We start from the raw sequence: 15,240 nt of genomic DNA, 5'->3' as shown, positions 1-15,240 counted from the left end.
AATTACCAGCTCAAAGCTAATGACACCTCCTTGCCCACAGAGCAGCAGCACCGCCTGGATCGACAGCTGTCTGTAGTGACTATAGTGGCAGCAAATGGTAATCCTGGGGATCTGGAGCAAAGCCTCAGGGCGACCTGGCAGCTCCCGTGGGGTAGGGGCAAAGTGGGACAGTGACCCCTCCAAGCCAACCCTGCCAGCATCAGGCTGATGGAAAACAGCAGAGAAAAGCTGAGAAAAGGGGTCTCTGCAGTGTCAGGTCTCTCACAATCGGTACGATGAGGCACTTGAGACCCAAAGCTGTGACAGCCCAGAGCGGTGTCCCCTGGTCGCCGGAGCCGGAGCTCACGCAGAGGCAGGAGCTGCTGGGTCTCCCAGGGTCAGACTGGGAGCTGCAGCTGCAGCCCCGGCCGTGTGGGTGGTAAGAGGCGCAGGACACCTCCCTGCGCTGCATAGCAATGCTGCCCAACGGGGCACGGTCCAGCCGCTCAGCGTTTCAGGGGAACAGCAGTGACAAATTACAGCATCTGCAGCGGAGAAGAACGAGACAGAGGGACCAGAGGAGGAATGATTGTATTATCAATAACGTTTCCAATAGCTGACAGATGAGGACACCCAAATGATTTTTAAGGTTTCAGGAGAAACCGTCTACATGGCAGCACAAAGGCAAAGCGTGAATTAATCCCAGGTCTCCGAAAGAAGTGCCCCAGGGATGTGCGCAGCAATGCCAGCTGCAGGCAGAGAATGTGCTCAGCATCACGCTGTGGACAGCCCATTAAACAGCAGACAAGAAGGGACCTTTTCCTTGTCCCCGTGGAGACGGAAGCAATCCTGAGAGCTTTCTGAGAGGGATGAACACTCAGACACGCTGCTTAATGGGATTCTTCCAAATCGCTGAGATTTTTCCCCACCTTCCCGACCCAGGAGTCGGTGTGAACGCTTACTAAACGCTTTCTCGAAACAGCTTCTTGAAAGCTGCCAAAAAAGCTCACTGCTTTTCCCAAAACTAAGATTAGGGAACATCAAGATCACCTCCTGATTCTTTGGGGAACTGAATCTGCAGAACAGCCATCCTGTTTTAATGAAATACCAACATTCCCAGCAGAAGACAGGGTGTACCCCCCGCCCCGCGCACGGGGACGCGCAGCTGACAGCTCCGCGGTGCCATATGTCAGACACGGCCTGGGAAACGCTGCCGTGCTGGAGACGCAACAGACAACATTGGTTTGTGCTGAAAACTGGCAAATCTCCAGGCTGGGGTTTCAAGGGATAATTTGTAGATTGAATGTTAATGAATATTATTGTTGTTATCAGGAAAAGCTGTGCTGACTTCACCCCGCTGCCAATTGCACATCTTGGTTGTTTTTTTGTTTACCCCTATACCACACAGAAAGGGCAATTCCAGCACGGCTGGTGATCCAGGGAGCCAACTGAAGGCGCATGGGAAAAGGTGATCCTTACTGCGCCCAGCCTGCGGCGCCCCCCCCCAAACTCTGCTGCTTCAAACACTTGCTCAGATACAAGATGATTGTTTCACCCAAGCCCCGTCCTGCAAACTCACCATCCTTCAGCAACCACCCCCCAGCCACAGGACCTGGAGGCCGGGAGCAAGCATCAGTGGCATCTTTAACAGCATCAATCCTTCCTTGCTCTTTGGGTGCCGCAGCAGGCGGGGGCACCGCTGTCAGCTCCGCAGCCCCCGCACTGCATCCAGAGCCGTGATGTGGTTTTGGTAGTGGGAGCCTTTATGTGTGAAACAGCAGGTCGTGGAGCAGCAGCTTACCTGGGGAACGCAGCTGAGGGTGCTCCGGGCCGGTGCCTGGGGCAGCACGGGGGCCCTCGCCCTCCCCTCCGACAGGCGATGCTCTGCAACCCGCCGTGATTTATGTGGCACTTGTACAATTGATGCGCTTTGTGCCTGGGGACAGTTAAATGGTAGCTCCGTCATTAGTTTAAGCAGAGGTTAAAGGTGATCAATAACAAGGGTTTCATGCCCAATTGATCACCCCTTGCTATTTATTTCTGCCTTTTGCTTTCCATCCCGTGGTGCTTTTAGAAATAGTAATTAAAGACATAACAAGTGTTCCGCTAAGCAGAATATCAAGCACTCCAGGTATCGATTCAACGCTCCCCTCCTTGACGCTGACCTGTGCCTGTCCCCAGCACGGGCGACGCTGGTCCAGCCAGAACGAGCGAGGGCCGTGGGACGGGTGGTTTGTAACCACAGCTCCAACCCCCCTGCCCAGCAGCCGAGCGCAGCTATTGCAGCCCAGCACGCAGAGCCGGTCCCTGTGCTGGCATTTGGCTCTTCCACGGTGCTCATCCTCAACACACACAGCGGGTCCGTCCTGCCGTGCACTGCCCTGGGGCGGCAGGGTCGGGAACACTGTGCTCAGAGCATGAAAACACCCGTGCACAGACAAGAGCGGCTCCCGCGTCCCTGCGGTGCGGCTGAGCCCAGCGCACAAACGCTTGTTCCACCGGACCCCCCCACCAAGCGTCTGCAAACCCCGCTGCTCCACCGCTGGCCAGGGAGCAGCTCCTGAGGCTGCAGCTCTTTTTGCTGAGGCCCTCTCAGCACTCCATAGAAATTAACCCTTGCAACTTAAGGAAAGATTTAGTCCGTCACTTCACGAGCAGTAAAACACTGGGCGGGGGGGGGTGGAAAACACATGCACAACAAAACAACAAACAAATCAAAACATTTCTCATAGTCCTCAGGGAAATCGTGAGCAGCTCTGGGAATAAAATGCAGGAGCTTCAGTGTTTTAGAGGGAAGTGTCCATTGTAGTAAATCTGATAACGCCCCTTCTGTCCTACAGTTCTCTCACTGCCCGTACTGCTGATCTGCTTGAAAAGCCATCGCTTCTTTTGTCTGTATTCAACTTAGTCTTAAACATGACTGAGAAAACTGATCCAATTTAAAACTCATTGTATAGTTTAAAAAATACGTAAGGGCATCTGATGCAATAGCCTGGCTTTAAAACTAATCCTGCAAATGACTGCAGGAGATGCAAACATGTAAATCAAGCTCGTTTCCCAGAGTTCTGGCAGGCTACAAGTTTAAGATCCAGTACAATCTCAAAGTCACTCAGCCCCCCGGGGTGAGCGAGAGGAACCGACACACACTGAGCTCCAGGTAATGAGAAACCACAGGACAAATCCCGCAGGAAAAACACCTACGGTGAAACGAAAAAACACTCATTGGCTTTCTCATACCTTCGATTGATCCCCCAGTGAGCAGCGGGCACGTCCACGGAGCATCTGACAACCGTGCATACTCATGATATCTGCAGGAAGATTGGTGTGCGCCGGTTCGGTCATTGACTTTCAAGCACTCGGCTGCTGCGGGTGCAGCGTTGCAGGGAGCCAAGCAGCTCAGCCGGCCATCCGCCTTCCCTGAACACGGTGACAGAAAAGCCACCTTGGAAATATCATGAATGAAAGACTTGACTTTGGCTGTGGTGACCGCTGTCCATTTTGGCCTTAGAGCCGCTGCTGCAGGGATTGGAGAGCAAGAAGACTTGGAAGAAGGATCATCTGGCAAAGTGATGGAAATGGGTGCTGGAGGCACCTTTGTTGGGCATAAGGTTCCAAAAGAAAGGTGGTAAAGAGGAAAAATCAATTTAAAATGCCTTTAAAGTTTGGCATGGACAGCGTTCTCCTCTGCAGCAAGCGCTCGCAGCACCACACGAGCCAGGGCACCTGTGTAACTAAAACACCCCTGCAACGTTTACAAGAAATAACACCCATCCTGACCAACACCAAAACCAACGTGGTATCGAGGAACATGAAATATTCATGAGGTCTGATCTAACATGCACATTCATCTTGTGTACAGTACCATACGTTTTAACGCTGCCTTTACAGCCTTGTGGTTCCCGTGCCCGCCGCGGCGGGTTGCACGGAGAACCTGGGTTTAGTAGCTCAGATTGAAACCAGGGGAACCTTGGTGGGTACGGTTCACCCGAATGACGAAGGAAAACACCCGATGAAGCGCAGTCGGCTGTGTTTGTACCTCTGTGCGCAGCTGAGAGCTGTGGGCACACACATAGTTACACTCACCAACAAATAACAAGTGGGAGAGATGCTGAATGCCCATCAATCAGCTCCGCAAAGCGCGGCGGGAGTTCACACAGATGCAATGAGCTCCTTCTCTGCGTGTTTCCTATATACACACATACATGTGAACTGGGCAGAGCCACATCACATCCCTGCTGTGAGCCTGGAGAAATCCCGATCCTTGGGGCTGCCCATTTCGGGGGCTCTGTTGGGCCGGGTCTCTCTAAGCCGCGATGTTAACCTCAGCAAGACCAGGCGCCTTCACCTATGGGCATGTAGCAATTCACACCAAAACCAAACCAGCTCCGCCACATCTCAGCTCTCTCCCGCTGCCCCATCCTCAGCACACACCAGCAGCTGCAAGCACCAGCTCCAGAGGTTTTTTTGGCCAGGATGTATTCATTTTAAACAACCCAACTGTAAGAAACAACACAAGGCAGCTACAAATTGCACAGTCGTGGATGTCTGCCCCGTGGGCACGACCCGAGCCTGTTTCCAATACCTGTGAAATAACAACACCGAGCTCTCCCGGGGCTGATCCAGCACCAACCAAACAACGGTAGCATTAGTAGTAAATTAAAATACAGGCAAACAACATTAGCACAGAATTAAAATATGTGCTCAACCAGACGGTGCTGAAATCTCCGTGTGTGGGAAAGAACGAGCAGGGATGGGCAGAGTTAGGAACAAGATTCCAAGGTGTTAACACCCACCGATGCTCCAGATTTACATGAAAAGAGATTGCAGCGTTTCAGGTGCTGCTCTGGCCAGTTAAGGGCCAGTTTGCATTGCCCGCACTTTGCTGGGATCAGGCTCCGAGTGGTCGGTTTGCAGAAGGGACCAGATTCTGTTGAAAGCATAAGATGAATAGGGCATTAGTAACGACGTGCGGCTGTGCCTAGCGGGCAGACCGCGGTGCTGTGCCACTTGTGCAGTTATTGACGCACTCCCTGCCATTGCAAGTGACGGCAATAACGTCCTAAGATACCTGAGAAGAAAGTCGGATACTGGAAGACCACAACCTTTCCCTTTGCACACAGGAAAGCTGAGCAGCAACTGCCCGATGGGAACATAAGTGATATTCTGCTGAACATTGCCTGGCCTACAGAACGCAGGAATTTCCCCAAATCGCTGCCAGCCACTTTATAGAGACAGCAGCACTTGGGAAGCGCAGGTGTGCTCCCGAGCCCCCGCGGGCTGCTCCGCTCGCACCGCACCGGGTCTGCCCGACACCGACGGCCCCAGCCGGCCGGAGACCCCCCGGCTGCCGCGTCCCCTCCCCTCAGCACCCCGAGATCCGACCCCCGGCACCGGGACACAACAAGGGACCAACCACAGCCCAGCGCCGGAGCAGAGGCTGAGGAGCATCCCCTGGGCCAGGCTGAGCTCCGTGAGCACACGGAGGGATTGCACACCAGTGCAGACCCCTCCGGTCCCAGTAACACCTGCAGTTCCCTCATCTACACCTTCTACTTCGCACATTCTACTATTTACTTTGTGCACTGTCCAATAACTATTTGTACGTCTGCTTTAACGTACCAGCACCCCAGTCCCACCTTTGTGCGCATTGTTCCTGACGCAGTGCTAGGAACTCACACTTCAGTGAGAAATAACCATCACCAAAGAAAAACCAACTCTCCCTCCAGGAATTGCTATTTAATCCTCGACCAAGAAAACATACAATTCCTCCTAAGAAAGGCAAAGCTTTGGGGCATTTGATTTTTAGAACGGCTGAGCCCCGCAGACATCAGATCTGGAAAGCGTGGTTTGTTGTCGCTGCTCAACAGCACGGAAGCGCCAAGCGGCGGGGCTGCCGGCGCCTCATCCGATCCGACAAACCCCGGCACCCCAGGGCGCGTCCTCCCCGCGCGCCCCGCGCGCCGCGTCCTTCAGGAGAATGCGATGTGAAAACTGACCCTTTCTTCTATGTATTCTGTATAAACACTGTTTGCCAGCCAGGTTAGTTCGGAGCAAAGAGGCTACTGAAATCACTCCTGGTATAGAAACGCAGTACAGTTGATAACCCCATGCAAACAAGAGTCTGTTTTCTTTAAAATATACAAAATAAACCCTCTTTTGGTCACTTCTGACTGTTTCTTAAAGCCACAGAAATTCACAGAGAAATTCTGCAGTAAAGGCTGCAGGGTTGCAGCATCACCAACCATTAAACGCAACGGTTCTTGTGTCTGAAACGCACAAAGGAATCGCTAAGAAAAGATTAGCGGAGTTCAAATTAATTTAAATGCTTTCATGATGCATTGACTTGAATCATCGTGCTCCCTTTTCACTGGGCTGTAGCATCTAAGCTGCTGCATATGCTCAGTTATTTAAAAATTAGCAAATAGCCAGTAAACACAGCAAAACTTTTGGAGTTCAGGATCTCTACAACGGCCCCGCAGTTCTGTGCTTCCCTATAACAACCAACATCACCCAAAAGGAAGTGAAGGCTGTAACACAAGCTGACAAAACCTACAATACACACCGAGTCCTTACAGCGAGGTCTCTCATCGTGCTCTGCATGCCAAGGAAAGTTGTTAACACACTAAAGTGCAGCATTTTTAGCTTGTTTGTACCACAAAGCAAACCATTTCTTTACGCATTTATGAGCAAACATAGCATTTAATAACTGCCCAAAGTATCAAACCCCAGTTTACTAGAATTTTGAATGATCAATTAACAGGTTTGTATCAGCTGATGTAGAATAGCTACCTCTTCAGAGACACTGAGAATGTGATAACGTTATCTACAGCAAATGCTTTGTTGCTTAGGCAAGTATTGAACACCCCCCCAAAGGCACAAAATGCAACAAAATCAAAGCACATTGAAGACAAGAGTTTTCATGGATAAACTTTCAAGTGTAAGTTACATTTCACATGTTAAAAACTTATATATAGATAGAAAAATAATTATCTATGAATTCCCATGCAGGATGCAGTGCTGGCACGAGAAAATCCCTTTCAAACCTCCTGTTTTCACAGCATATAATTTGTATCAAAAGCAGGGAAACCAGCAAGTGCCAGATGTTCAAGAACGTTGCTAAGTTCTCTGCCAAATATGAAGTAATAATGTGGTGCTTTACTACCAGATTTCAAGTATTTCAGCAGTGCAAGAGCTACACACATTGCAAAAGTTGTGCCAGCAGACAGGACACTGCAGGAGTCACAGTAAAAGCAACCACAGACCTCACAGGTGACTTTTCTTGACATTTGCTGGAAATAGAGAACACGATAACTAAGTTTTCAGCCTTTCTTGGCACAGCCACAAAACACCGGGGCATGAAACCATGAAAGGGAAAACTGGAGACACCAGAAAGCCTGAGAGTGGCTTGAGTGGAAAGCAGGAATCTCAGCGATACCACCGCACATTTGTTACTTCTGTGGTCAGTTCAGTTCAGAACGTTTTCTGCTCACGCTGCAAAAAGTTGCATTAAGATCGGTAAAACCCGGTAGCAGCACAAACACAAAGCTCCCACGCTTGGCCAGTGCTCCCGAGTCGTGCAGAACGGGTTTGGGGCTGTTCACACGTGTGCAGACACAAGCGCATTAAGCGCAACGAAGTTTCGCCAAAGTGCGGTTAACGGCAAACGCGACCGGGGAGCAACGGGGCGTCCCGGAGGTACCGGAGCCCCGGGGGAGCCGGCAGCCGCCGGCGGTCGCTGCAGGGGGGACTCGGAGGGGCCCCGGGAACGAAGCGCCGCGACGGAGCCGGCCCCGGCCCGCAAAGACCACACGAGACCGGTTCCTGGGTAAATGGTTTATGTAAGTAATAAAATATTTACTATAACATAAATAGAAACGTACCCTCGCAGTCTACATTGGTTTTGCAATAAAGATACAAACAAAAACCGAAACCCAAGGGGATGGACCGGACCGAACCCACCAACGGGAGGGAGAAAGCTCCGCGCACGGTTAGAAAATAAATAGAAACGGGCCGGGAAACGATATCGAAACGTCCTCCGGGACAGCCCGGGCCGGGCGGAGCGGGGACAGGGCGGGCCGGGCCGGGGCCGCCTCGGCGGCCACGCGAGGGAGGGAATAAATTAGAGATCGCAAACCTTTGGCTACTGCTGCTGCGGCGCGCAGGGCGCCCGTGCGGGCGAATAAATACAGCGCGGGGCGCGCAGCGGGCGCGGCCGGGCCAGTCTGAGGAATAAATTAAAGCGCATCTCCCGCCGCCCGCGCCCGCTCCGCCGCCGTCGGGGCCGCGGCGGGGCCCGGCAGTCACTGCACGGCGCCGGGCAGCGCGTGGTGCAGCGGCGACGTGTCCGCCTGTGCGTAAACGTCCTCCATGGGCGGGTGCGGGACCCCCGCCGGCGTCATGCGCTTCTCCTTCTGCCGCCGGTTGCAGAACCAGACCCGCACCACCTCCTTCTCCAGCTGCAGGGAGTCCGCCAGGGAGGTGATCTCGTGCGCCGAGGGCTTGGGGCACTTGAGGAAGTGGTTCTCCAGGGCGCCCTTGACGCCCACCTCGATGGAGGTGCGCTTCTTGCGCTTCCGGCCCTGCGCCGCGATCTTGTCCAGGTTGGTGGGGCTGCCCGTGCTGGAGTCCGTCTCCTCCAGCCACTTGTTGAGCAGAGGCTTCAGCTTGCACATGTTCTTGAAGCTGAGCTGCAGCGCCTCGAACCGGCAGATGGTCGTCTGCGAGAAGACGTTCCCGTAGAGGGTGCCCAGCGCCAGCCCCACGTCGGCTTGCGTGAAGCCCAGCTTGATCCGCCGCTGCTTGAACTGCTTGGCGAACTGCTCCAGGTCGTCGGAGCTCGGCGCGTCCTCGTCCGACGGCTCGGGCGGCCCCAGCGGCGGCGGCGATGCCGCCAGCTCGTGTGCGCCCGCTTCCTCGGCGCCCAGCGGGTCGCGCAGCCCGTGGTGCAGCGCCGGCGCCGGCGGGCCCAGCATCCCGTTGAGGCCCGCGTAGGGCTGCGCGTAGAGCAGCGGCTGTCCCGACGGCGGCGACATGGGCGGCAGGTGGTGCGCGCCGCCCTGCGCCCAGCCGCCCGCCGCGCCGCCCGCCGCCGGCTGGTGCACCAGGTGCGGGCGGTGGTGGAAGGCGGCGGCGGACAGCTCCTCGCGGGGCCCCGGCGGGCCGCCCTTGGCGTGCTCGGCGGGCGGGAGGTGCGCGCCGCCGCCGCCCCCGCCGCTGCCCCAGTCCGTGCCGGCGCTGGGCAGCCACTGGTGGTGCGCCAGCCCGACGGCGTGCCCGGCGGCGGGGGCCAGCCCCTGCAGGTACTCGTGGTGCATCATCTTCTGCACCTCGCGGTACGTGGTGCCCTGGTGCAGCCGGTCCCCGTCGGGGTGCATGAGCGCGGCGCTCCGCGGCAGGTACTGCGCCGTGGCGGCCATGGCGAGTGCGCCGGCCCGCGCCGCGCCGCGCTTTAGAGCCGCGCGCCGGGGCGCCGGGCTGCCGCGCGCCGGCCCCGCCCCCGCGCCCCATTGGCCCGCCCGCCGCCGCCGGCGGCCCGCGCCGCTCCGCCATAGGGCGCCGCCGGCACGGGGCGCCGCCCCGCGCTCCGTGCCGCCATTGGCCGGCGGCGGGCGGGCGCTGCCGACGGATTGGCCGGCGGAGGCGCTCGGCGGGGGAGCCCGCGTGCCCCCGCCGGCGGGGCGGCCGCCGATTGGAGGAGGGCGGTTCATTGATGCCGAGCTGCGGGCGGCCGCGTGGCGCGGGGGCACGTGCGTGGCGCGCCGGGGCTCCGACGGACCGGCCCGGCCCGGCCCCAGCGGCACCGCGCCCGCACCGGGCCGGGCTCTGGCGGTGTCTGCCCGCTGCCCGGTGCCTTTGGGCTGCTGCAAAGCAGGTGGGAAACACAGCCTTGGTAACCCAGAGCTTCTCGACATGAAAAGCCCTGATCTACCTTTTCTGTAAACTCAGCCCCCGGTCCCTGGGAAGGCTGGAGCTCCTTCCTGAGCACCTCGTAGGATAAAGCAGTGAGGGCCAAGAAAGGAGAATCTGAGATTGGGTGTCACGGGAAATGTGGGTCTTGGAAGCGGCCTCAGAGGCGTTTCAGAGCTGGTTTGAGGGTTGGCACAGGATAAAGGGTGGAGGAGTTTGTGGGAAAAGACAATGACAACAAGCAACGGATGTGTCTGGCAATGCTGGGAGAGGGGCAAGGGACACCTTAATTAACTCAGCTCAGACTTCACTTGGGGCTTGAGGCCCAAAGTGAATCAGGATGGGCACCAGGAACATTAATCACTTCTGAAAATTAATCTTCGCCTCTGTGCTCCCATTTGTAAAATGGGAGCAGAGACAGTGACCTTTGCCAAGGGCTTGGGTGAACAATGGACCATCGGATCAATACGTGTACGAGTGTAACATGTCAATGGCCGCGCTCAGAGGCCCTGCTCTCTTCCAGCTGACAGGAGACACCTGGGCAAACCCTGCTCGCACTGCCCACCTGGCACGGTGCGACGGTGGCGTGCGGGCTGTGCTGCGTCAAGCCCCTGGCGCCGCGGGGGAAGGCGCTGCCCACACACCCCCCCGAGGTGCCTGACGCGTGATCGCTCCCGTTTGGCGCACACCAGACCCTTCTCCCGGTTTGCCCAGCCCGTGGAGCTGCTGGTCGTGTGGGATCGTGCCAGGCTGGAGAGGTCCGTCTGTCCTCCAGGCCTGCAGCAGGTGGGGTGACAAGAGCCGACCCAGCAGGAACTGCTGCTGCCCCTCAGCAGCCCAGGGCCAAACGGTCGGCAGCAGGATCACATCAGGGGGCTGGGGAAACGCGGGCCCTTGTTCTGCTGTGGCACGGAATGAACAGCCACGAGTGACAGCCCCTGCTGCTGGCAGGCTCGGCTTTACGCTGTCCCAGCCAAAACCGACACGTTTGGGATTGAACATCCGCATTTTTGGCCATGGAATGATGCGCAATTGGTTCCTTTTGCTGAAAACAGTTTCTCTTTTCAAGTATACAGCCCTAGAAAGAGGCAGGACTTGCAGGAGAGATGGGTTTCATAGATCACGGAGCATATTTCATTAGGAAAATAATGGTCTCCCTTTTTTTCCTGAGGAATCCTTTGCAAACACTGCATACGTTTGTAATGAATAGAACCTTTCAGATGATGCAGTGACATGGTGTAAAATATCACACTTAGTTAAGCATTTTCTGTATATTTTTTTCTGACCTAGACCCATATTCATGTCAACTCTCCATGATGCAGTGCCATAATATTCAAATTTTTGGTAGCCAATTGCTTTTGATATTTATATCCATTTTTAAGGGAATCACAATGAATAAATGTGCCCGGCTCTAACTTATGCAAAATAAGCAGTGTGTAAATCAGTAAATCATTAGTAGAAATGAATCACTTCCAAAGGCTGAGGACTGGATTGCGTTTCAAACTTTAATCTGTTTGTGTATTTCAGAAGTCAGCAAAGGAGAAAACACATCCTATGTGATAACTTAGGTCCCCATCACAGACCATTTACACAGTAGTATTGGAAATGATCTTTTCATCCCAAGGCGCTGCGCACAGCTTGTGCTTTAGCCTTGTTTTGCTTAATAGAAGTTGAATGGAAATAGCAAGGAACAGAGGAAGATGAGGAGTCCCCGTGGAGCACCTCCCTCAGCTCTTCAGGAGTCACCTGGTCCCAAGCACTGAGGGTACTGGGGAAGCGAAGCCGCTGTTTCCTCCGCAGCGTTTGCACCGTGAGCTCCATGCGCAGCCGGTGCGGCTCCTCCGGGCGCCGCGGAACGCGCTCGGGGCTGCTCTCCCGGACCCGCGGGTCTGCACCGTTCCTGCAGAGACACCAGCGTCACCTGCTGAGAGGAGCCCCGCAGTCAAGTCTTAATTTAGTGAGTGACAGTTAACAAGTTAGTGGCTTGGACAATGGTTATTTTACCCATAAAAGCGAGAGGAAGGGAAATAGAGAGTGAATTGTGGGGAGCTGTAATACAGATGTGCGAGGTCTGCTCGTTATGATTAACCTCAGTCATATGTGGTCATGTAATTATTTGAAAATTGTCCAGAAATTTGTTCTCACAAGGCCAAAATGACCACAACGAGAGCTGTTGTGATCTTTTATTGAATCAATGCCATTTAGATTAGGCAGCTGCTAAATTCCTATTTACCCAACAGACCTTAATGGCTCCAAAGGAAGCACTCAAATTTATTCGACAAATAATCTCTATTTATGAAAGCCCCATAATATGCATTTACATAATCCCCACTTTAAAAAGCTCTATCAGCTCTGAAGTTCTTCAGCTCAGAGATATGCCCCAGGGGATTAAAAGTACCAAACAAAACAAAGGGAAGTAAAGCGCACACATGCACACATCCTCAGACAGGCACCGCGGCCCGGGGGATTAACACAGCAGGGCCGACACGCCAGCTCTCCTCGCCCCCAACACGCTCAGCATCACTTTGGGCACGCGTGTGACACCCCAGTGTCCCCATGCATCAAGTCCTGCTCACCTTTCTTAGCCTTTTCCCGCAAGTATAACACTGGTTAATCACGTATACACGCTACTGTAAAGAAACAACCTGTACGAAGGATTCGGGAGGTTCGTGGTAGCTTTGGGGAACCGCTGACTCGGCACGAAGCCGGGGGGTCAGGCGTTTTGTTCACACTCAAGCCGACCGGACGCTTGCTGATGTTCCCATGTGATGGATGCGGCGTTTTGCCGTTGGAGGTGCTGTCCTTGAGATAAGAAGTATGGCAGGGTATAGATCTGCACCGAGCATGTTAATGTTGCTGAAGGTTTGAATTTTAAAAAGCTGCTCTTTGCTGCGGAAAACAAGCTGTCCCAGAAAAATCTCATCCAACAGAAGAAATGCAAATTTTGGGTACTGATTTGTTACCTTCTTTAATTTTAGCCTGTTTAGCAACTGCCCATTGTTTAGGAACAAAGTGCCATGACTCTTGTCTGGCGCAGCACCAGTTGCACAATTGTGATGGCTGGGGAAAGTGTGTATTGGATTCAGCCTAACTAAGGAAGGGAAAATCCTGCAGAATTAATTTCCAGCTTCAGAGAAACGCCTTCACCGCCTGCGTGTTCTTAACTGTGCGTCTGTGTCTTTCATTTCAAACTCTTTCAGCAGCATTTCTAATATAAATGAGAACACAGAAGCACAGAAATGTTGGTACTTACCCTCAGCAAATGCCAGCGTCCAGGTGACGTGGAGTTCTGTCTGCAAACACCTCGTCCTCTCCCAAAGCTCAAGGGCTCAGAACTGGGCTGCATCAGGTGCCTAAAGCACAAAGCATTTCTTCCCAAAATAATACAAAAGCTTAATAATGAAGCTTTTGAGTTACTGTTTCTATTTAATGAGGCTCTTTGCAGTTTACATAAAACAACCACATGAATAAATACTCAGTTTAGAAAAGATAAGACCTGGGGATGAGTTTGGCGGGGGTTCAGCCAGGAAGATTATGCATACAGCAGATAAAGGTGTCTACGGTTGTGCCGTCACTTGATGTTGTCAATCTAATATCAACTCGAACATGGAGGAGAAGCTGCCGTTATTTTAGGAGATTGCAGCGAGTAACGGGACCTCAGGAACCACCACATGTGGAGCCCTCGTGTGCTCGTCCCTCGCGGTCGGGCGGCCGTGCCTGCAGCCAGCGTGGCGACCCGCGGCCCGACTGCTGAGGAAGGGGAATTGCACGGAGAACGGTTCATTTGGTCATTTTGCAATCAGATTTGGTGCAGGACACGTGCGTTCCACATTGATTACTCTAACGATGCCCAGCTCCAGAGCCGGTCTTTTGATACCGGCAGGCCGTGCTTCCCAGGTTGGCTTCCCAAAATGGGGTGTTTTGAGGTGCAAGAGTTGAGAGATGATGGGATGAATCCCTGTAATTCTGTTGTTACTGCAAACCATGCCTGGTTTAAACTCTCCACCTCAGGTTTCAATCTCTTATACTGGCACTAATCCATATATTTACGCTTTGCTAGTCTGGATTCAAAGTGGTATAATTCAGCTCATTGTCCAGCCCAAGACTCCTCCCTGTCTCCTGCCTGCACTGTCACACTGTCATATTTTTTGCACGTCTTATGACTCATCCTTGGCCCTGCTCTGATAACTGAGGCAGAGGACGCTCCTCTTCTTGAGCCAAGCTCAACGATGAAAGTATCAAACTTGGCCAGTTCCAAGTTTCCTCTTTGACCAACTCACCCAATAACTTCTCCCTTTATGTTGCTTCCCAGCAGTCTATCGGTTTCTGTCCTCTCTTTAGCTATTTCCTTACTGATTTCAATTATTCCATTAACCTCTACTTCCCTTAGTCCTGTAGAGATCCTTATGAGATTACCAGGGGGTCCTCACCACGCAAACAACATAAAGCAGGTAGATGTGTAAAGACTTATCAGGCAGGCAGTGGTGTCCTGTGAAACAAAATAGCATTGAACTGAACAGGAAGAGCAAGTGCTGCAAGGGACAAACCTTTCCAGGCACGATGCTGGACCAATTCACACACGTACTGTTGGGATGGAGGGAGCTGAGGATGCTCGGTGCTTTGGCAGGTTGTTCCATCTGTGAGTCATGGCTCTACCGGAGCCGTACCATTCCCTTGGCCAGACAAGCTTTGCCTTCATTAACTCTTTCCTGCAGGAGAAGCAGAAGCCAATTAATTACAACTTAGACTTTATTCCATTAAACTCCTCTAAGCTCCAGGGGAAGAGCCTTAAGACTCTACTCTGATCCTGCTGCCACTGACGCCAGTAAAAAGCTCTCCACAGACTTGGATGGGAGGAGGCGTTAATTCTCCGTCTGCTCCCAGCCTGGAGCGCAGCCAGGAGGGCTGTCCCTCTCAACACCGTCCCCGTCCCCATCAGCACCCGCCTTTGGGAGATGCATTGTCTGCAGAGAACGATTTCTGCTGGTCCCAGTGACAACGGACTGAGTGGCCATCCTCCCACTGCCCATACATTGTGGTTACCATCTAAACCCTGTTGCCGTATCTTATTTAAACATTGATTCTTGTGCTCCCTGTAAAGAGAAGCCCTGAGCCTTTCACCTTGCAAGCTGAATGGACTTTAATTAAGCGGATTTTCAAAGAGTGATCATCACATCTGAAACGACAAGACTTCAGATCATTCCCGATACTTACAGTTTTGTTTCTAGAAGAGGAATTTCCACAAGCAGGGACTAAGCCATAGCCCCGCAAGGCTGAGTTTAAGTGGGCAAATCTTAGAATCTAAGAACTGTTCCTCAGTCTCCTTTCCATAAAGTCAGAGGACTGAACGCAGGT

The 15,240-nt window shown here is 53.5% G+C and overlaps 1 protein-coding gene and 1 long non-coding RNA gene across 16 annotated transcripts in view; both read right to left on the bottom strand.

The window, feature by feature from the left end:
• Window positions 1–6,726: 6,726 nt before the first annotated feature.
• Window positions 6,727–9,415, bottom strand: POU3F1 (POU class 3 homeobox 1). Its single transcript, XM_065857380.2, has one exon. The coding sequence runs from the start codon at window positions 9,393–9,395 to the stop codon at window positions 8,280–8,282; it is 1,116 nt and encodes a 371-aa protein (XP_065713452.1). The 5' UTR covers window positions 9,396–9,415; the 3' UTR covers window positions 6,727–8,279.
• A 1,957-nt stretch (window positions 9,416–11,372) lies between these two features.
• LOC136112605 (uncharacterized) overlaps window positions 11,373–15,240 on the bottom strand; it is a 61,383-nt gene continuing 57,515 nt past the window's right edge. For 10 of the 15 annotated variants that reach the window (XR_011735722.1, XR_011735729.1, XR_011735723.1 and 7 more), the window contains one exon: window positions 11,373–14,594. This is a non-coding gene — a long non-coding RNA (uncharacterized lncRNA). The remainder of the gene's footprint in view (window positions 14,595–15,240) is intronic. The other 5 variants (XR_011735735.1, XR_011735727.1, XR_011735736.1 and 2 more) reach the window with 5 other exon arrangements.

Source organism: Patagioenas fasciata, chromosome 25, assembly GCF_037038585.1.
Source record: "Patagioenas fasciata isolate bPatFas1 chromosome 25, bPatFas1.hap1, whole genome shotgun sequence".
Taxonomy (NCBI): Eukaryota; Metazoa; Chordata; class Aves; order Columbiformes; family Columbidae; genus Patagioenas; species Patagioenas fasciata.
This window is presented reverse-complemented; position numbering and strand designations above follow the sequence as displayed.